At 39.7% G+C, this 22,575-nt stretch overlaps 1 protein-coding gene and 1 non-coding gene across 6 annotated transcripts; both read left to right on the top strand.

Annotated features, from left to right (window-relative positions):
* Positions 1-338: 338 nt before the first annotated feature.
* On the top strand, positions 339-18,783 carry HAUS6 (HAUS augmin like complex subunit 6). 5 transcript variants are annotated; one of them, XM_074569171.1, is made up of 18 exons: positions 339-712; positions 1,238-1,333; positions 2,083-2,143; positions 3,165-3,297; positions 3,868-4,015; positions 6,674-6,739; positions 6,863-6,914; positions 7,116-7,289; positions 7,909-8,093; positions 8,696-8,825; positions 9,408-9,504; positions 11,335-11,425; positions 12,829-12,892; positions 13,557-13,742; positions 14,621-14,756; positions 15,162-15,409; positions 15,707-15,946; positions 17,078-18,783. In XM_074569171.1, the coding sequence occupies exons 1-18, from the start codon at positions 423-425 to the stop codon at positions 17,081-17,083; spliced, it is 2,403 nt and encodes an 800-aa protein (XP_074425272.1). In that variant the 5' UTR covers positions 339-422; the 3' UTR covers positions 17,084-18,783. The 5 variants fall into 5 exon arrangements, with proteins under 5 accessions (XP_074425272.1, XP_074425271.1, XP_074425268.1 ...); XM_074569170.1 differs by having other exon boundaries at positions 15,707-16,175; positions 17,078-17,685; XM_074569167.1 differs by having other exon boundaries at positions 351-712; positions 15,162-16,175; positions 17,078-18,006.
* LOC141736615 (small Cajal body-specific RNA 8) lies at positions 12,604-12,733 on the top strand. The gene has a single exon (XR_012585027.1).
* Positions 18,784-22,575: the final 3,792 nt, after the last annotated feature.

The following is a 22,575-nucleotide window of genomic DNA, read 5'->3' as shown; positions in this document are numbered from 1 at the left end:
TCGCGTCAAATTTTGCAACCCGATTACAAAGCAATTTCAATTGCAAGGGCCCTCTGCCGGTCGCTAGGCCCAACCGCCCTCCACCATCAGCTCACGCTGCTCGCGGCCTCCTCGGGGCGGGTTTCGGTGAGCTGCTGCTACTGCGCATTCCCTCCCTCCTGGCCCGGCCTCTTCGTGGGCCCCTCGGCGTGGCGGCGGGCGGCAGCTGCGTTCGCCGGCCACCAAGGCCTGCCTGCTAGCCAAGAGTCGTCGGGACTACAACTCCCGGCAGGCAGCGCGCCCGGAGGGGGGGAAGGAGGCGGCTCCCGGCATGCCTTGCGCACCCTCTCGCCGGTTCTGTCGGGGCCGACGGGAGGTCTCGCGGCTTTGGGGCTGTGACGTTGGCAGGCCCGAGCGCGGGAGCTTTTGGCGGGCTGGGGAAAATGGCGGGTGCTTCTCTGCCGCGGTCCGGCCAGCAATGGCCCTCCTCCGGCACCGACCCGCGACCCCGCTCCTCCTCCGGCACCGACCCGCGGCCCCGCTCCTCCTCCGGCACCAACCCGCGGCTCTATTCTTCCCACACCGTCCCGCGGCCGTCCTGCGTCCCTGGGCGGGTGTCCCGTACGGGGCTGCACACTCCGTATGCGAAGTGGGAGGGGGAGCATCTCTGGCTCTGCCTGCGGGCCCTGGGCTTCGATCCGAAGGCTGCCGACAGCGGCGTCGAAGTGGGGCCGTAAGTCCGAAGGAGAAGCCGGGGAAAGAGGAGAAGGTAGAGGGCGGGGGGCGAGAGGGACTTTTGCGGGTTCCCTGTTTCGCCCAGGAGCGCACGCCTCAAGAGGAGGGGGTGGTGGGGTGTGTGGGGGGGGTGTGTCGCCGTGGCCGCCGAGGAGCCTGGTGCCCTTGTCGTGCCTGTGTTATCTGTGTCTGAAGAAGTGAAAGCCAGAAGCAGTCATGACTCCTGCTCTTCGGTCGATACATTCCACGCAGTCCTATGGCGAAAATGGGCGGGTTGGCTCTGTCACTCCTGGTTTGGAAACTAATTTTGAGGAAAAAAACCGCTCTCACTGAAATCACTTCAACTTTGTTGAATGAGCTGAAAGATGTATGTTTTTAACTAGTCAGAAAATAAAGCATTCAATGTATGACTTCTAACACTTTAATATAAAGTAGTATTTTGTAATCTTAAGCAGCCAGTAAAAATGTTGTGTAAATTCAGTATCCTAACTAATTCTGATGTAGCTGTTTATTTGTGTATTAGGACAATGTTTAAGAAACCGAACATCACAGGGTTTCACACTGTTGCCCTCTTCTTGTTTGCTAAACTGGATCAGTTCCGTGCAGCAGAAGTTTTCTGGTAAGTATTTGTCTTGTGAGGTTACTTCTATGCACATAACCAAGAGTGTGGATTATGCAGTTGCTGAGGGGAGTGGGGGGAAAGTGGTCTCTCGGGGAATGCTGTGGAAAAAGAACATACAGTCAGAGAATTTATTTCTTCTTGATCACAATTCTGTAATGTATCAGAAAACTTGCCTTAATTAAAATTGTTTCTGATAGTGTCTGTAACTCGGTGAGTTTGATAAGAACTTTCATAACTGCAAAGTAATCTACCTTACCCATTCATTTCTTTGACAAAACAGCAAGTAACATTTCCTGGTTATGGGTTGCTGCCAGGATCTTCAACATGGCAAGAACCCCATCTTCCTTAATGTTTTTCATCATATGGCTGAGAGCTATTTTAGCTTGCACATTGAAGACATGGATGGAGGAAGACTAGCGATACAAAAAGTGTCAGTGTTCTGACCCTTTTTTTTTTTCCCTCTCCCTTCTCCTGAGTTGAAAAGAGCTGCAGACTGAGCTGTCTCTCAGATAGTCTGCTATTAACCTATTATGGCAAGAAAGCTTTATCATTTAACACACTTACCTATTCTTGGTCTAGGCTGTATGCACTCATTTTGTGGCTCCTCCAGGAAGCACCATTAAGAAATGTTTGTTTTAGTCTTGTTCTTATAGTAGTTAATAGATAACTGAATATTTGAATGTGTTTTGATATTGCTTTTTCTTTTTTCTTCTTTTTCCGCATCCTTTTTAAATGGAAAAATACAGTTCCCTTCCAGTAGGAAGGGAATTTAAGAAGCAGTGCTGTTTATGGCTAGAAGATATTGCAGTGAGTATTACAAAGAGTGGAAATTGATGCTTTACTGGTTTCTGTGACCTCATTCTTTTTTTTTTCCTAGAATATGTAGTGCTTTTAAAGAAGAGTTTTAAATGAAGTTGTTTTATCAAAGAATTTAGTTTTACCTTGTGTCTTGTTTCACATAGTTTATCTTAGACTTGTTTGAAGAAAAAATTGTGGCATGGTGGCATTTAGATGACAGAGACTTAAGTCTTAAAACTGCCGTGGCTAGCTTCTGAATAATGGTACTTGGTTAAACAGAAGTCTGGAGGGTTCCTCAGCTCTGGGTGAGAATAATTTTCTTCAACTTGAGAGATGTTTGCTTAAGTTGCCTGGGAAGGTGTTTATTATTGTGAAAGTGGTTTCAGATGCATGAAAAACTTTTTTTAGTGTTAGTGTTAATTGTTCTTATAAATGGGGAAAGGGACTAAAGTTTAAGGCGAGCATTCTAAAGGAAAAGAGACAAATTGAAACTGATTTCGTCAGATATCATAGGTTGTTAGATTATCTTCTCATGCTGTTCTTGTTTTAATGATAGTTCTAGAAATCAAGTCTCTATGTACTGGAACACTTATTTTTTAGTAGTAATGGACAAGGTGAAAGCCAACAATGCAATATCTTTGAGTAAGATAAAAGCACAACAAAGTACACTGATTAGTGACTTCAGTAGAAAATATGAAAGAAAACTTGAATGTTTTTTCAAAGATAGTGATTACCAGTTAGGAGTGAGGAGGGCAGAGACTTGTAACGTTTAGCCAGCACCGATTTCAGTCTTTGCATTGAAAATGTCTTGCATACAGAGATAGGGATGGTTTGGGGAACATTCAAAAAGTTTTAGTCTCTTCTGCTGACGAGAGTAGGTGTCAGCTGTAGTGGCATAGTAGTTGAGCTTTGCATCAGCCTTATTAGCAAGTAGGCAATATTTTGGTACTCAGCTAAATGTTTGAAGGCTGTTGCTTAGGCCTTATTTCTTAGATTAGTTTTGTGTTTAAAACCAGCTTAACTTTTCTAGAAAGAAGACAAAAGCGGTATTCCGAAATTTCCAGCTTCTACACTTATTTTTCCTACTGGTCCTAAATTTATTCACCTAATGTATCAGTTTGCAAGACATGCAGTGGTGGTGGACATGAAAAGGAACTCTCTAGGTAAGCTGTAATGGAACAATAAAAATGCTTCATTTGTCATGTTTGACAGTGAATCTGTCAAGTCTTTAATATATGCTGAGAGCTTTAAGTAGCTCTGAGTTGGCTGCTCAGCTCAAAATCTTTCAGAGGCTTCTGTGTACTTGCATAGAGCTACTGCTGGTAGAACAGTGCAGATTGTTTTGCTTTCTGTTGCTTTATGGGCCTTACTCCAAGGTTCCTCTGTGTAATGCTGTACACAGTTAAACACACAAGCCATGGTTTCGTCCAAAAGTATTGCACCACTCTACCCGTTCTCACAACTTGTGGAATTCTGAAGGATCAGAACTGCTTATTCTAGGCATCTTGTATTGTTTTGGTGACCTAAAGAATACGGAAAGAGAGTGAGAGTGATGGAATGAAAATGTATACAACAGAAGGAACTGGCAAGAAAGACAGTACACTGCATACTGTATTTCAGCCCTGGTAAAATGGGCAACTGGATATGATTCTTTCAATTCAAACTAGGTAGATTAGGAAGCTGTCTATTTGCTAGAAGTGAATGATGCAATCCAAACATTAACTTTCATTTAGGCACTGGTATACCTTTTGCTGAAGCTGTAAATTTGACACCTGAGGATATGTACATGGCAAGTGCGAGATGTAGAGTTGCATACAATAAGCTTCTTCAAATTTTTCAAAAGGAAGATTTTGTTATGCGAGAATATAACAAGAAAAAACAGTAAGTAATGCATTTAAAGAAATGGAGTCTTCATAAAAGCTGACTCTTCTATGTGTGTGTTTTTAAAAGGATTTGAGGAGGCTGCATCTGCTTTACATCATGAGTTCTGATCAGCCTCTCATCATTTTTTCCCCCTCTACCTCTTTTAATCAACAGTTCTACTGTTTGTAGGGTCTTTTGTGAAGCGTAGTAGTCTAAAAAGTTAGTTCTTCGTTAAGATATGCTGTATTCTGGAAGATACGGTTACTTGGGCTTTAACATTGATCAGGGAATTCTTCACATATAGCACTATGATTTCTTAACATTTGAAGGGTTATATCTTATGTAACTGTCTCAAGATGAAACATTTGGTCTTTGCTTAATCACTGTGGGACACATTTTATTTACATAATTCTTAATTATTTCACCAAAATTATGCTATTCTTTATGCTTGTATATGGGAAACATTCCAAGTTTGGAACAACAATTACTGGAACTTTCTGTGCAGGTACAGAGTTATACGTCATTGGAATGTACAGAACTTGGGTGGGATAGTTTACGTGACTGCAGCACTGTCATGGGCAGTTGCAAGCTGTTCAGTAAATGTCAGAAAGGGAGGAGGAGTTGCATTGTAGGTAAAAGAGCATTTTCAGTGCATGTAGCACTGTACGACAGGACTGGTCTCTTTCATGCCTTTGGATCAAGATCAGAGGGTTTAGCATCAAGTGAGACCTCATGGTAAGTGTCTGCTATACACCTCTTCCCCTATACCAGGAAAGGTATATGAGGCCTTCTTAAGATGATCAGACACACCCCAGACCTGCAGGCCTTCATCCTTATAGAGGATTTCAGTTTACCCTGATATTTGCTGGGAAAGCAGCACAGTGGTGCGTTAGCAATCTGGGAAACTGGAGTTCATTGAGCATGACTGTGTAATGCAGTCACTAGGTGTGCTGAGTTGAACTCGCTGCTTATAAGTAACAGAAACTTTTCTGGAGTTGTAACTGCCAACAGCTAAAGGAGTGAGCCCAAAGGGTTGTAGTGGCTCAAAGTCTAACTGATTGTGAGTGGAGTTCTCTGGGGCTGATACTGGGTCTTACACTATTCCTTGTCTTTGTAAGTCGTATGGATGACAGGATTGAATGCAAACCCACCAGGCTTGCAGATGATGCCGAACTGTGAGGAATGGTAGGTATACTGGAGTGAAGAGCCTTACATAGAGAGACCTTGCTGGGTTTGGAGACTTGCCCAACAAGAACTGTGTGAGGTTTAACAAAGATCAGGGTGAAGTCCTGCACCTGGGATGGAATAATCCCCAACAGCAGCACAGGTTTGGGAGTGATTTGATGGGGAGTAGAGGTGAGAGTAGTGTTGGACCACAAGCTGAGTATGAGTCAGCAGTGTGCCTTGGTAGCCAAGAAGGGCAACAGCCTCCTGGGCTGTATGAAAAGAAGCACATCCAGCAGATCAAGAGATGTATTTCACTCTACCTGGCAATTCTAAGGCCACACCTGGAATACTGTGTTCAGTTTTGGTCTCCCCAGTAGAGGAGAGAGATTGAAAGATAGGAGAGATTCTAGCAGAGGACTACAGTGGTTAGACGGTTGGAGAACTTGATGCATTGGAGTAAAAGCTGTAGCCTGAGGAAGACAAAGCTCAGAGGGTTTAATCACAATCTTCCAATATCTAAGAAGTAGTTGTAGAGAAGATGGAGGCATTCTCTTTAAAGGGATATATGGTGACAAGACAAGAGCCAACAGGCCCAAGGTGCTTAAGGGAGAACTCCATCTGGATGGAAAAAAAAATTAAAAAAAACTTACGTGAGAACAATTAAACACTGGAACAGGTTGCCCAGGAAAGTGGTGGAGTCTCCCTTGCTGGAACATTCAAGACTTGACTAGACAGGACCACGAGTAACATATTTGAAGGCTCTGCTTTCAGTGGAAGGCTCAACAATACGATTTCTAGAGGTCAAAGTCTGCTGAACCTCTCTGATTTCTCTAATTCTGTGTCTCCTTTCACCCTGCTTGGGAAGTGTTAATGCTCGTGCTTAACTTATGAGTGGTACCCTTCAAAAATGTAATTCTCCATAGTTTTTTCACTCTCAACAAGGCATTAGAACTCTGAAGATCATTTAGAATTCAAGATGATTCAGGCATCCAGTGTTTCTGAAAATCAGGCCACTGTGTTTTTACATACTGAAAAATTTAATAAAAGTGCTTTGGCAAAAGAACTTTGGTGATCCAGCTGCTTGTACTCCGGTATTCTGTTCTCTAGTGTTTTGAAACTGAGGGATTTGGATACTGGACAATTGCTGAATATATTTGAAGGTTTATATTGGTAATATACATTTCTAGTAACTTCATTATTGTTCATGTGTCTATAAAAGGTGTTCCATTGCAACAGAGTAAGCAACAGCTTAATTGCTTAATTTCCAGATATCTTAGTTGCTTTGCTGGCTGTCTTTCTGCACAAAGTCATGGTGAGGAAGTCAAGGATAAGGTTTTGGCTTTGTTTGTTGGTTTTTTTTTTTTTTTTGGCATTGTTTCAAAACTGCCTTGGTATGCAAATTTGGAAACAGTAAACATGACTGCTTAGTGATTGTAAGGAATTCTGAGAATAGCAGAGTAGGAACTTCAATTTTTTTAGAAGTCTGTTGTAACTTAACTTTTTGTCTAGGCTTTTAATTAAAGAAATAAAGCAGATAAACTCTGAATATGAAGTCCTGCAGATACAGTCTTCCAAGTAAGTGTTTTTCCTTGTAACTAAGTTAGCATATAAAAAATAAATTTCTTACTCAATTTGATGAAATATGAACTATAACTTCATTGTAGTCCACTTGAACTTTTGTTTTGCATGTGCATATAGGATGAAACAAAATGACCAGAGCAAAAATGACAAAACTGAGAGAATTCAAAAGGTGAGCATTTTTTTTTCTGCCGATGCATTGTACTGTGTTTCTTCTCACATTCTGCAACATTTACTTTCAGATACTGTTATTTCCACTTGTCTACCGTGATTATGCTAAGCATCTTCATCTGCCTTTATGCTGTTTTGATACTCTGTCATTATAGGTGGCAAACATTTTAACATACCATTTTTGTCCTTCTTGCCTGTTAAGGTCCGCAGTATGTGGACACTTATAATGGAAATCCTTACATCTCTGGCAAAGGAAAAGGAAGCTGTGGATTATGTACTTGGAGGTCGTGTTGGCCAGTATGTTTTAGACGGAGCTAATGTTGTTTTCAAAATTCCATGGGTGTTGGCTCACAGAGTTGAAAGTGACGTACACCAAGTAAGTAATTTTTTGTCCTTACTACGCTGTATTTTTTTAAGTCCCCAGGTGTGTAATTAGATGCCTTAACAAAACCTAGCAGTACTTCACAGATTGTAAGAGAAGATTGCTGAAGGATGGAGAAGATATGTCTAATTTGTATGTAAAAGTTTATTATGCTGCTGTTTTGTATTAGTTATGTTTCAACCATTAGCTTTTTAAGTTGAATAACTGCATTGGTAAGTCTACCTAATTAGTACTTGATTATTTTGTTGTTTAGACTTTAAAACTAGGTTGACCAGTTTAACTATTGCTTTAAATAATGGGCTTTTGTTTCCAGTGTGTGGTATATGGTACTGTTTAGGCCTGCCACGTCTTCTGGGGCAGTGGTTAAACAGAATACCTCATTAGCTGAAGTTTTTCTTAGTTCATGTGGCTTTAGAGGCAGCTTTTAAGCATCTGATTCTAGAAACCAAACCTGAGGCTTAAATCTAGGGTGTTTTTTGAAAAATGAAACAATCAGGAACTGAATCAAAATGTGGAGCTTTATATCCCTGCTCTGACTACAGAAGACATAACATTCTGATATTGATGCTGTTCACTAATCTTTTTTTTTTTTTCTTGCTTGCTATACTTCAAGTGTTGGTCAGGAAATGTATATGAAGGTGAAAACCTGAATTTCTTAACTGTCATTCAGTTATTAAATGAAGCCCTGAGGACACTGAGAGATGAAATTTGTCAATCTAAATTAACACCACAACTTGATTACATTGAAAATATTGCTATGGGATGCGCAGAAGAACTACAGAATTTGAAAGCAATCAGGTAAGTGTCTGGAAATTTTCTCTGGTTGCTTGTTCTGTAGTCCAAGGATGATGTGTTCCTGCCTTGGAGTCTCTTCTCAAATAATGTAATTTATAGTGAGAACGTGTTGGTTCAGTCTTTCCTTTGCCTCTGGGAAAATCATATTTGTCTGGATTATCTATGTAACTTTTAACTGAGATTCTTTTCTAGGTAACTTAATTTTTTTGCCCTTGCTTCATTATTAGGTTTTGTTCCTGAGGAACTTGTTTGCTAGCTGACGCTTGATTTTTTTATTTTTTTTTTTTGTTGTTATGTTAATTGGTTCTGGGATTTTAAAACTTTATCTGAAACTGGCTTAGGGAAAGTTTAAGTGTGTATCTCATTGTGTGTATGTATTTTAGTATAGTTCTCCCAATTCTACTGTAAGAAACATGAAAACTATCTAGCAGCTGCTTTTTAGGTTGTGAATTTAAGTTAGTGCATGCTCAAATGCACGAATAAGTTGATAGATAGCAAATACCTTGCAGTATAAGGGGAACGCATAATACTCTTCATCTTTATGCAAAATTGTGATCTCCAACAACAGATGTGTTATGTTCCTTTTCCATGCTTATATGTTACAGGCTAAAGTTAAAGCAACAGCATTGTATGTCAGGGAGTGAACGTATTTCTAGAGAACAGAAAGACTGGGAAGTAAAGTGGAAAAGCTTTCTTGACCGGTGTCCTTTAAACTTAATGTTAGAGATGGATCCTGTAAGTAAGGTTCGATTTATCTGGTTCTGGGAAGAGAAGGGGTGAAGGTGAGGGAGGTTGTATGTCAAAGATGGTGTATTCTATTGTGACACTTAAGCTTTATATGTAAGGTTAGGGAACCAGCACAATATAGCAGAAACTGCTTTATGAAGTAGTCTTCCTTAAAGAAGATAAATTTGACTTAATAACTGGTGTCTTCATTTGAGATGGGGGATGGAACCATCTTGTCAAGACAGTACATCAGCATAACAGCAAGCTAGTTGTTTCTGGTTTTATCCCTGTCCATCCCTCTGGAAACTGAGCTTTCGTGTGCTGTCAGTGTGAACGTCTGCTGAGTTCTTTTTTTCCCCTTTTAAAGTCATCTGCTTGATGAATGAACAATAATTTCCATTCTGATGCTCTCACTGATGCAGGCATCTGAGGTTATACCCTTGCCTAGCTACCCAGCAGAGAGAGAAAAGTTTCATGTTGAGTCTGACAGCTGGTTTGCAGAAAACCTGTTGTAAATAATTATCTGTTAATTGCAGTTGATATGCAGATTTTTTTCAGCCTGCTTGTGTAACTTTTTTTTTCTTTTGAAAGGTACTTCCTTTGTTAAGAGCTTCACCACCCCATTCTTTTCATCCTGCAGAAGATGATGAGGATAGCATCTTTTATCAGCATCTAGTATCAGTTTCAGGTGGGTGAACAGAAGAAGCTTCTTTTTCTTCTCCCTGCCACAATTGTTAAAAGTTACTTAGAGTCAGAAAGACTCCTTGATTGCGTTTGCAAGTATCTTTGATAGTTTCTGATAATCTGGTTCTGAGTGACTCATTGCCACAACTGCCCTACGTTTTTGAAGCTTGTATCTCAAAGATTCTCTGAGGTTTTTGGTATGGCAAAAAAGCAATGCTGGAGCTGTTTGGTATTTTGTTGTTCTTGCATGAAGAATGTCAAGACAGATTTCCACGTACAAAGGTTCATTCATGAGTTCTAGAGAATACATTCACTTTACCAGTAGAAGTTGGTTCAGGTTAGAGGAGTAATAAGCAAGAGAGAAAGAAGATAGATCTTTTCCCACTGGCCATCTGGGAAAAGAAATTGAAGGCATCCTTCCAGGTAAACATTGTCCCCTGGTGCATTCTGAAATGCTGACTCCACAGTAATTGTGTGCCATTTGATCAGGACCTTACTTGGTCTCTGTGTTTGTTGCTTTCGGTCATTAGGTTAACAGTGCTGAACAGAGCTCACTTTGATCAGACATGGCTGTTGCACATACTAATCGGCTGATGAGTTGATTGTATTTTACAGGGTAGTGCTTATTGATCAAGTGTTGACTGTCCCTGGTATAGAGTTATAAATTAGAAGCTACACAGCAAGGGTGGAAAAGAAGGGAGAGGACAGCTTGAATCATATGTCATTTGCAGACCCTTTCAGGAAAAATGACATAGGAGACGTATGTTGGAATTTCAAGGTGCAAAGCAATAGGGAGAAGATCCTTTTGGTTACAAAGGTGAAAGCACTGCTTCAGCAGTCTGAGGATATGTAGGTGTAAGGCTAGAAGCTGCAAGGGAAAGCCTACAGAACTGCAAATGGAAGGTCATTTGCCTTAAAAATTTCAAAGATTAAAGCATTGTGCATTAATGCTGTGAACTTCTGATAATGTGAGAAAGCTTGAGACAAACTGGTGTCTGTGGAATTCTCTCTACTCTGTGGTTAAGATGTTTGAAAATCCAGCTGCTAAGAAAACTAACTTTATGCCCGTTAACATGGTAAGTTTTTTAAAAAAAAAAAAGTTAACCTCACCTAACTTCTTGAAGTGAGCCTTGGATTTTGGGGGTGGTGTTGAGGTGAATACGAAAGGAAATAATGCCATTTATGTTAGCGGAAGCTGAAACTTAGGGTTGGTAGAGAACTTCAGCTGCTTATCCAAATGATGTGCCAAAACAGATACTGTTGTAGACAGTCTTGAGGTGAGGTACATGTACTGTACTCAGTCTGATAGTGTGCAGAACGCTTCCTTATGGTGTGCCTTGCCTTGCTCAGACTGAGGTATTGTTAATCAGAGGGATGAGTGTGTCCACAGAGATGTTTATGGATAAACACATGTGAAGATGGTGGGGAAAACATGGGTGGAATTTTGCTTTGTGGAGTTGACGTGCCATACAATTGATGTGTATGTGGAGAGGAGGCAATAATGATGACCTGTGGCTGGGATTGTAGTCTGGAGAAAGGTGGAATGTATGATTGATATGTGCAGGGCGGCAGATAGAATCGCGCCTCTTGAAGATGCAGTCAGGAATAACAAAAATAGGTGCTGTCTGCATCTGTGGCTGCATGTGGTATGTCAGCAGCAAAAGGATTGATTTCACTGTCGTGCTTATGTATTAATTTATACTTCATGAACATTTCAAGAAAAATAACCTGTGAATAATCTAAGGAAGTGGTCTGAGTCACTTGCATCACGTGGGAGGCCTGAGCAAAAAAAAAAAAAGGAAGCAATAATAAATCACTTCACTTGCTTTTCTAGATGTTTGTGACTCTGTTTGTGAAGTACATTATGAGAAAGATGATAAGGCGTTGAAAACTGCGATGGATAAGCCAACACAAGTATCAAGATGGTACGATGTTAATGAGAAATTGATAAAAAAGCAGTGGAAAAATACACATTTACTTGTTGGGAGTTGAATATATCTATCTCTTGATCCTTAGTGGAATATTCAGTAGCCCACTCCTTGCATGTTACATATACCTGATGTGCCGCTTTCTCCACCTGTGACCAACAGATCAACTATTTGCTGCTGAATAGGATGTGCAGCAGCCAAGTTGCAAGGTTTTTATCTCGCTCTTCAACTACATTCTTTCAAGTTTTAAGAGCCAGGTGGAGAAAACGGAGAATTCTGTTTCTCAGGCTGTGTTGAGGCAGGCATATATGTTCAGTATAGCCTGAGAATGAAAGAACAGACATTCACAGGAGCCCTTCTTTTGTATTTAAGACAGCCAAACAACTAAACGCAAACCAAAACAAAAACCCCAGACTCCCAAGCAGAATTATGGTGCTAAACTTCCTCAACAAGGCTGTTCTCATGAATCTTCTAAAATCACTTTGTAGCTTCTCTTACTACAGTTCCAGCAAAGGATAGAAGACAAAACAATGGTATTCTATGAAGTTTTGTCCTGTTTGTAATTTACTTAGTCCAGGAAGGTTTCGTGACCTTTTGAATAACACCGTATTTCATAATATGACCCCTACAGATATTTGAAAGTTGCCTACTAGGAGAGAAAGGGAGTTAGCAAAGGAAGGCTGTCCTATACTTAAACATGAGTAGATGTAGTTGCACGTAATTCTCAAAGGGTCCAAGTAGTTAACAATTAAAGCCTGAATTTCTCTGAGTGACTTCATACAGCATGGATTTTTGTCTGCTTCTGATTCTAAAGACAGATAACAGCAAATAGTAATGTTTTAAGGTATGTTCTTCCTAATAAACAAGGACTGTACCTTATATTTTAGAGAGCCATGCAATTAGAACTACACTCATCAGAAGTGGTAAGACTCAAGTTTTTGGTATCCGGGTGATTATTAAATATCAGTAAGTTCATATAGGAACAGACCTGTGGATGCCAGAGGTGATTCAGAGGAATAATATCTAGGGAAAAGAACGTTATCATATGTGTATAAGGCTTTTCAGTTATCTTTGATTGCAGAATACAGAAGACTTGTTTACAAAATATATCACAAAATCCCTTCTTTTTCTGTTTGGTAATCAAGGAAGGGAAAACGTTCATAATTTATTAATTTTGGGAGGCTGATACACAACTAGGGCTAAATCTGCTCTAATTGTCACGTGTTCTCCCTATAGTAAACTTGCCTTCTGATGACCGGGACGAATTGAGGGAAATCGTAACGGACAGATACGGGGCACACAATATATAATGGGCTTTTAAGACTTGCATGCCGCTTGTTTAATTTGTCTCTAAAGCATCTTTCTTTTTTTTCTTAACACCTCTCCCCCATCCCCCTAAGGACCTCTTCAGTGCCTTTGGAGTTGTCAACAGCATGTGAAAACAGAGACGTGTTAATTGAAAAGGTTATTCTTCTGTAATTTCCTAACTGTCTTAAGAAGTTAAATGCAAGATACTTGCTTTTTACATTGATTGAAGCTTAGACTTAGTATTTAGGGGTGAGGGTTGTGTTTTTTTGGGTTTTGTTTTTTTATTTTTTTTTTTTAAAGTAATATTTTCACATATTTGAATCAGCCCGGTAAAAGTGTAAAAGCTAACTGCTAGGGACTTCATTAAGTTTTAGGAAAGGACAGTAGGATGTAGGTGCGCTTGTGCCTCATTTCCAGTACAACGTACAGTGTCTGACTGAGTGCCTGCTTGTTGAGCAAGCTTTTTGGTGTGACCAGTGGTCAGACTTTGATGTTTCTTTAAGTTGTGTGTGAACTTAAGTTGTGTTATAATGTGGCCTAAAAGCAACTTGGATGTACAGTTGTCCATTGCACAACTGTTCACTGTAGCGTGTTGAAGGTAGTTGCAGATGAGTCACCTGTGTTCTGTGCAACACTTCTCCTAGCCATTACTTATGTTCTACTTCAAATATGATTGTAAAAATATTTTGTGTTTAGTTAGAATTTAAGACTGAAATATTTTTATTAATTAAACACTAAGGCCATTGCTGTTCAGAATTTGTACAGCAGTTTCCCTACACTTGAGTTTGAAACTTCTAATAATTCCTGTGTATTGCTCTAGAACTTGCCTATTGAGACTTGCAAGGGGGAAAAGACGCCCATGCCTCCAAAGATCTTAAAAAATGGAAACGATGAATCTGCCATTTCGGAAATGTCAGAGAATGCAGGTGATCGTGTTGTTCAGACAATGTCTCCTGTCAAAAAAGAAGACCCTCTTAAGAGAGCCAGAGATGAACTGGCAGAAGAGGTTAGAAAAGTTATTTTTAAATCTTTTGTTTGTAATTTAAATAAATGGTCATTAAGCTTAGAGAACAAATTACTAATTATATCATAAAATGCCACTTGTAATCTGCATATGTCAAAAGTTACTTTTTTCTGCTAACTAGTAATCAGTCTCATTGAGCTTTAGGGGTGCCCAATTAAGTACACCCTGAAAGCGTGGAGTTTGTGCAGTTATTACGCTCATAAATCATGATAAAGTTAATAGCACTTTCAGTAGAATCACGGTGTGATTTTTATCACCCATCGTACTTTAACCTGTGAAACACTGCATGTATTCAGAAACAAAAAGGAGTGTTGAATTCCTAAGTTATGCAGGTTAAATATTTAACAGGGGCTTGGGAATTCTAAGCAGGAATTTAAATATTTCCTCCTTCAGGTATTTTATTTAAGATTTAAGGAATTCTTCCACAAGAGTTGCTGTAAAATGAGCCTCAGCTTGATTTGGAAAGAAAATTGCATCTTTCGCTGAAATGGTACAATTATTTTTCATCTGCTAAAATGCTGTACTTATGTAAATAGAGCTCTAGTCTTCATGCTTATGCAGATCTTGATTAGTGTCTCAAATATATTCTATCTCAGCACATTTTCTTATTTTAAAGATGGATTCATAGATGATGAGGGAACTTAGAATTAGAATTCTGATTTCAGTCCCATCTCCATTTTGTGTTTGTAGTACACTGTAGTCACTGTGCGCCTAAGTAGTAAAAGGCAAAAGGAGAATTGGGAGATTCCAGACTCTTCAGATCATTTTGAGAGTGGGATTTATTTCGAGCCATAACTGACAGAAATAAAGAGGTTATAATTTTGCTTTCTTGGGATTTGTCCTTCTCTAACATGCTACAGTTTGCAAGAACAGTGATGTCTGAGTCACCTCAGAGTGGTGAAGGAAAAAGAATGGCATTAGAAGATCTCTTAAGCACACTGGCTTTTAACCCATTTTTAACAAGGAAACAAATTCCCCGAACTCCAGAAAATCTGCGTAAGTCTAAAACTCTGTTTCTATAATACTTGTTGATTAGGAATGTACAATGTCAATGAGCTAATCATATGTCACACAAGAAGTAAAAGATAATTATTTCAGTGAAGGTGCAAGTTATCCTAATCATAGAATTGCCTAATACAGCTCCCTCTGTAACACAATACAGTAGGTGTAGTAAGATGCAGGCTTAATAAGATGTGAATACTGTGAATTTGATTTAACAAAGACTTCTTTTTTTCTGTGTAGAATCTCTTTTGTGTTGAGGAAGAAGGCTAAGCATAAATAATATAAAGCAGTTATACATCTTCCTTCTTGGATTGCTTATGTTACTGAAGGGACAGCAGAAAAACAGATTGATTGAGCGTATGAAATTACTAAAATTTTACCTTGGTTTGTTCCATTTAGTTAGTGAAATTAGAAGCTCATGGAGAAAAGCTGTTCAAACTGAGGGCTCATCAGTCAGAGAGCTGCCCCCAGCTGAAGTAATGATAGACGAAGCTCCAATGGATGCTAGACCTATAATGCAGAAGGCGGCAGATTCTGGATTCGTGTGCTCTATCCCTGCATCTCCTGTACCTGAGTCTGATCCTCTTTTGTCAGAAAGGAAGACCCAATTAAGTTCTACAGTACTTACACCTCAAGGGCAGATGAGGGTAAGTCATATCATTGAATCTCCAATTTTGGAAACAGCAGGAATGCAAGAGAGTGAAAGAACCGAAGAACAGGAATTAAAATGTATTGTAAATATTTCGGTACAGAATGTAAATTCTGTAGAAGATCCAGAACAGAGTTCTCAATATGTAAAGAAGAGCGTGAATACTCCAGACATTTGTTCAGAAAACAATAGTAGAATAAATGTTCTACCTTCAGGCCACTTTCAGCGTTCCTTAATGGATAGGATGCTGAACCAGAATGTATCTCCATTGTTAAGTTCTGCTTCCCACTTGCAGATACTGGGTGAGACATTTCCAGAAGAACTTGGTAACATGGGTACCCGCAAATCTGCAAGCTCAGACTCTGGTTTCAATGTAGTAGGCATCGCAGATATAACAGGTGGTTCAGAAGATAACGGGGATATTCAAGAATCAAAGCTAGATCTACACTCCCTGTTCAGCCCACATACAGCGCTGAAAAAGACTGTATCTAGAAGTGAAGAGGAGCTGCATCAAACACATAATGGAGATGAATCTGTAAGTAGCAGATCAGACCAAAGTCTTACACCAGAAAGAAGAGAAAGAGATAAATTGTGCAGTCCTCTAGAATTCTGCTTGGATGAAGCATTTACCAAGGTCCCATCTCCAGTATCTCTTAATGAAAGAAAATATTCCCTGTCATCTTTGCTGGTATCCTGTCAACACCTGGAGGAAATGGCATCAATGGTACACAATATCCCATTAGGCATAGTAGCTCAATTGAAAAGTAAGTGTGCACGTACTTTAGTAGCAAGATTTTGTCCTTTCTGCCACTGGGTATACTACCATAAATCAGGTACTCTGAATAGCTGAACCCTATTGTGGAAGTGTAGGGAGATGGATTATTTGTATGTTACTCATTATGAAAGATGAGACATAAAAGCAAAAGAAACATGCTTCCTTTAGTTGTATGACCATCTTGCAGATAGGAGGAAAGGTGCTTATCTGACTTCCTGAGGTAATCTGCAGCTATTTAAAAAAAAAAAAAAAAAAAAAGCCTTAAGATGCATTAGCAATAGAGTAATCTGAAGTTAGACTTTGAGAATTCACGAAGTTAGTTTGAAATAGCGTGTTTACTCTAAACAAATATGTCTATTTAGAAAATCGTTGCAGGTAATTGGAACTTTTGTGAGGTCAGTCAGGTGTCATAGTCTGTAATACTTCATTAATATTCTTTTTATTATGAAATATCCTGCCTTCTCGTCTGCCTGCTCCCTCACCACATTTCCAACAGGAGCGTCAAGTTTGTTTAACTGGTAATGCAATGTTTAGTTACATGTGAGGTCAATTTTTGAAATGCATTAATAAAAATGAGCCAGTAATGGTTATACAGAAGACTTCACCAAACCAGGTGGTATTTAATGGAACACTAGGAATTTAACACAACAAGGTGGTCTCAAGGAGTAGTGAGATATATACATTGTGCAAAGGCTTGCTGCAATTTACCTTTTGCTTAAAATTAAGGCCATATTGATAGCAGATGATTTTACCTTACTTGGAACAGTTCTCAAAATTAGTAGTACTATTTCATATATGTTTTTTTAAATGTAAGCCAAACGCTTTTGGAGCAGTATTTCTGTCAATTAATTGAATGTTATAGAATGCTAACGAATACGCTTTTTCTTCCAGATATAGAGCAGTTGAATAAAGAGCCAGACACAATGGAACCATCATCAGGACAGAATTTGTAAAGCAGAAGCACAACCATCGTCACACAATTGTGGTTCACTTGAGTAGCGTGTACCATCTTCTCCAAGCACTACCTAGATGGAGAAGTTGCACTCCTTTCTGTATTTTTTTTTTTTTTTTTGCGGAGACTATATTCCAGTCTCCTTGTTTAAGAGTGTCAGTTACCTGCACTGGTTCTTCCAATTTCATGTCATCCATAGTAGCATTCTATGTACAGCCCATCATTTATGTACAGAACTACATATTCCTTTTTAAGTGCATTTTCAAAAATAGCAGATGTTGAGGAGGTGACGTAATCCTAGAAAACGGAAAACCAAAGTCTTGATGAGACTGTCTTTCCCCTAATTCCACCACCACACCACACCCCCTTGATTTTACTTGGTGGTCTACATTAATTGGATTCTTCTCTCTTACTGAGACTTCTGATTGGTAATTGCCGTCAGCTCTACCTGTTGATAGAGGCTGCTGTTTTATAAACTTCCGCTGAAATGCCTGTTTTTTTAGCCATGTTACTGAATAAATGTATTAAACTGAGGTAAAAATTCATGACTTGTGGTAGTGCTAATGCCACTTTATTTGCAAATAGTTGATATAAATTTATGACATTGTGTTGTAAGTAACTGATAATAGAGCTTGTGGTGGGGTGGGAATGTAAATTTGAGGTTCCAGCAGATAAACTTCTTATTGTAAAAGTACTGACCCCTAACCTGATGTGTTTACAGAGTTTGGGAGGATTGCTAAGTAAAGTTGGCTTTCTGTTCTGTTCTATCTTTATCCTCCTTTCTTCCAAAACAGTTACAAATAGGTTTTAAGAAGGATCTCCACCTGTATTTGACATCTTCCTTATAAAGCAGAATTTGACAAACTGTATGAAAAGAGTTATGTGGCTGGTTGTGGAACCTATAAAGTGGCTGCTGACATGTTAACAACTAAAAGGGAACTGATTCTTAATAGCCCATTTACGTGTTGGTGTAATGGTGGTCAGATGGCAAGAGAATTGGAAGGTCTGACCTTAGCTATTGGCTGTCCCGAACAGGCCCAGCCATGTTCCTTGCAGACCAGGCTCTAGAGCTTGGTGCTGGTGACTTCACAAAGGTTCCTCGCGTTACCGTCACGGCTTTCACGCCCTGGTCAGAAGAGGTGTGAAAGCAGGGCCTCAGAGCTCTGGTTGGGATGCCACCAGAGGAACCTGGGCAGGCTGCCCTAGGGATGGAGCTGTTCAGCTGGGATGTGTAGTGCAGTCTGTACCAATATTATGTGCTCTGTCCCTGCTTCTGGAGATTCCTAGAACATCTTCTGATCTAATTGTCTCCAGGGATTGCTACTGAAGAGTGGTGGATTTTTTTTTTTGTTTTGTTGTTGTCTTTTGTTCTCCTGTAGAGAGAGCATCTGCTGGGAAAGACCTGAACCATAACTGTTTTTCTTAGCAAACATGTCTCCTGTATCGCCTGTGCCTTCGCATGTAGTTCCACCCTTGAAGAAGTGCATTTGTCAGCTGTGCTCCTGTGGGTATGTAAAAGAGGCTGGGGGAAGGAGCTTGGAGTAGTGGTTACTTGGCTAGCAGGCTGCATGGCTCTTTAGGGATGCACTGTTACTCACTGCTATAAGTTGCATATGAAAAATTATAAATAAAAGTATCTTAGAGCATTTTTAAAGCTTTAAAATAGGAAATCTCCCCCCCAACCCCCCATTCTGCCTGTTCAACGACATGGTTCTAGCTTTTGTCATAGGAGTAAACAAATGGCAGGGAGACTTTCTGTTTTTCTTATGTAGGTGGATTGCATCTCTAAGAGGAAAGCTTTCCACTTTTTGGCCACAAACTTGCTTTTGAGTGGATGTTACTGTCTTTGAGTCTGTTTTAATGCAATACAATGCGATACTTCCTTTGTAAACATGCTGATTCTGGAAAAGATACAGGGGTAGAGCTTTACAAATGGAAGAGACAACTGAAAATACAAGGATTGATTAACGGGTTTGTTAGTGTCAGTGTTGTGAATGTATGCAAACTCCTTGGAAAGCAATGATTAGCTGTAGGCCCTTCAGCATAACTTTAATTCTCCCATATTTGCAGGTTAAGAATAAAATTATTATAGTGGAAAAAAAAATCTTTTTGACTCAATCAGATTACGTGTCTTAGTTTGTTTAAAGCTACTAAATAATTATGAAGAGAGTTTAAAAGTACAAAATTCCCACCCAGGGTTTATATGAGGTGGGTATGCATTGTTGTTACTCATCATGAGAAACAAGCACATGTACTCCAAAAAGAAATCCAGTAGAAATACTGATACCAAGCAGATCGTGAACTGTATTTTTGAGTACTCTTATCAAGTACAAGTGCATCTGCTCCCTCCATTCGTCCTTCTGTGTGTATCGTTCCTTTTTTAAAATCAGTATTTATTTTTGACTTTGTGAAACGTGTTCCAGAGAGAAGTAACAGTGATTTGATTATTGTATTAGAGGACTATGCTATCGAGGAACTAAACAGGTAACACTGAGATCTGGATTGAGAAGTATCATCTGTTTCTAACCAAGTAATGTACTGAAATATAGGTCTATAGGTCTATCTTTGAGGCATCCTTCAGATGCTAGATGAGCTAGTAGGGTAGCTCAGTCTAAGGATGTGGATATTACCTCGATTGTGGCCTGTCTTAAGAAAAATTAAAGTGCATTTTGGGATGCCACTACATTGACAGTTCTGAATTAAGAAGTGACAGCTAAGAACTTTGAGTTTCTTGTGAAGACCTGGCCTCAGGTTCCAAGTGATACATATAAAAGTGGAAATGATATATCTGTGCACCTTAGGGATCTTTACTGCTTGCAGGCAAGTACAACGCTGGCATTTGTGTTGTAAGTAGTAGCTCACCTGTCCGCTTGTTTGTGGTAGACACTTAGGAAATTTTGGTTAGGCGTGTATTAGAAGGCCATCATAATTACATTGAACTTCAGGATTAAATCTTCTCGTAGAGCAGGGATTTACTGATCAGTGAGGGGGAGTTGGGAGAACAGCAGGGTATTATCAGCAGTATAGATACAACTTTTTGTATATTTTTGTGACTTCTTTAAAATTGGGTATTTGCTGAAGAGGAATAGAGTATTCATAATGTACAGTGTTAAGTGTCTAAGATACCTATCCTGAAACACCATTCAGAAGTACTTGCCCATTAAGCTTAGGAAATTAATTTTCTTATTAACTTCCTAAGCAGAAGATTTCTCCATTTAACTTTCTAAGAATAAGGAATTTGCGCTCCTGAAGTTAGCTGCACTGGATTATTATTAGCTGAAGTACATAGTGCAAATAACTCACTGTCCTCTCCAGAGGAGAATATGCCATAATTTAGTGCAGCACTGCAGAGCAGTCAGTATTTCGCAGTTTAGATTTGCCCATCCTTACCAGGTGAGTTCCAAAAGGATGGGTTTACGAATGTCTATACTCACTAGTCTCTTTTTTACTTTGGAAGGTTATAGTAATGTTTTTTTACAAACGAACATATGCATTGCTCATAGAAGCATGATGAGGTGTCTGGAATATCTTTCCTCCAAGTAAAATATCAAGTGGTCACATGTTTGGTAATGGTATATCAAATAACATGTAGCTATAACAAAATATAAATTGCTATAACTTTTGCAGGATAACAGGTAACTGCAGTCTGTCCTGCATATGTTCTGTCTGTACTAAACATAAATCAGTCTATTTTTATTGAAAAGTAAAGCTAAAAAAATACATAAATGACTGTCACTAGTTCACAGAGCATTTTGAAAAAGCAAATACTTTTCTGTCAGTGGATTTCCGCAAGTAATGGGAGAAACAGTCTCAATTACAAGACTTAAGGAACAGCAAGTCCCCTCTGTTGTGTAACTGCTGCTTTTAGAATGGTTCATTGTGGCCAGCGGTGGCACTAGCTGAGAGATTGTTGTGGTTTTGGCCGGATTGGCCAGTCAGAACGACAGATGGCCCTCCCTCCCCCCCACCTCTCTCCTCAGAGGGGAGAGGAAGAGATAAGGAGATTTAAAAGTTTAGAAAAAGAACTAAACTACTTTAATGAAAATAATAATAAATAAGAAAATAGTAAATAATAGTAGAATAACAAAAATTATAAAGAAAAAAGTATACAATATATACAAAACCGTATCCAGCTCCCAGGATGACGATCACGTCACCAGCAGACACAGGAAAGTCCCAGACTGGAGTCAGCGATGGACAGGAGCTGAATTCCAGAACGGGAGTCAGGAATGCTCGGATCGGGATCAAAGGCAGACGAACAGACAGGGTCCTCCCCAGACATCGGCCATTGAAGAAAAGACGAGCCAGAGCCCCCCTTGCCCCTTTGATCCCTCAGCTTTTACACTGAGCGTGGTGCAGATGGGATGGAATACCCTGTTGGTCTGTTTTGGGTCACCTGTCCCGTCCGCTCCTCCCTGCAGGTGGGATCCCTTTACGCTTCCCCACTTCCAGCCCTCTAATGGGGCAAACAGTGAAGCTGGCTGACCTTGGTCGTTATAGCAATAAGTGTAAGCAAGAGCCTCGCTGCATACCATTCCTTGGTACAGTCAGGTCTTGTCACTCTGAGAGTGAACAGTGCCTGAACAATATGCCGTTAATTTCAGGCTTTGGTCAGTTAGAAGAGGCCCAGCTAAAAAGTAAAATTACAAATCAGAACATTGGTTCTCTTTTACCTCAAACCAGCACAGAGATACAATTTTTACTTTGTGCTAGGAATGGATGTGAATGGAATATATATGTTAATTCTGCATAAAGGCAGAAAGGTAGAGTTTTAATGAGTCCTTTATGCATTCTGTAGTGTATGATGGTGTGGATTGAGAAAGTACTTTTTTTTCATCAGCTGGGAGGGGCAGAAGAAGTAGAGGCTGTGAAATACTTAATTTTATTTTTAAGTTAAGATACCGTGTTCCATCACAGCTCTGAGGTGTTAGGGAAAGACTTTTTTGACCTAGTTGTTTTAGCTAATATACTACATGCAACAGTGACCTGGCCAATGGGGTATGGGTCCCATGTGAGAGCTACACATTTTCTAATGATTCCAGGATGTTCAGTGATGAGTACTTCTCAGTACGGATGTTTACCACAGAACTCTGAAATAGTGAGTGACATTTATAGATGTGTCCATGTATATGCATGTATGGAGAGACACAGAAATACAATTATCATTCCTTATGGGTCTAATTCACATCAAGTTTGTTTTCATTCATGAATGGGGTTTGTGTGTGAGATAATGGATGGAGGCATGAGGGTAAGAATGACAGGGTATTAGGCCAGTAATGCAAACTGGCTTCTTGTAGCAGCAGCTGTATAGTGAGAAGGTGTTTGAGGTAACTGGTGAGTTCATAGCCATGTTTTCTTATTTCCCTTACCACGATTTGTGTGGATCTACTCACTACAATCTCTCAAATGAAGAATGTGTGAGAGCAGGAGCAACTGC

This window comes from Larus michahellis, chromosome Z (assembly GCF_964199755.1).
Source record: "Larus michahellis chromosome Z, bLarMic1.1, whole genome shotgun sequence".
In the NCBI taxonomy this organism is placed as follows: Eukaryota; Metazoa; Chordata; class Aves; order Charadriiformes; family Laridae; genus Larus; species Larus michahellis.
This window is presented reverse-complemented; position numbering and strand designations above follow the sequence as displayed.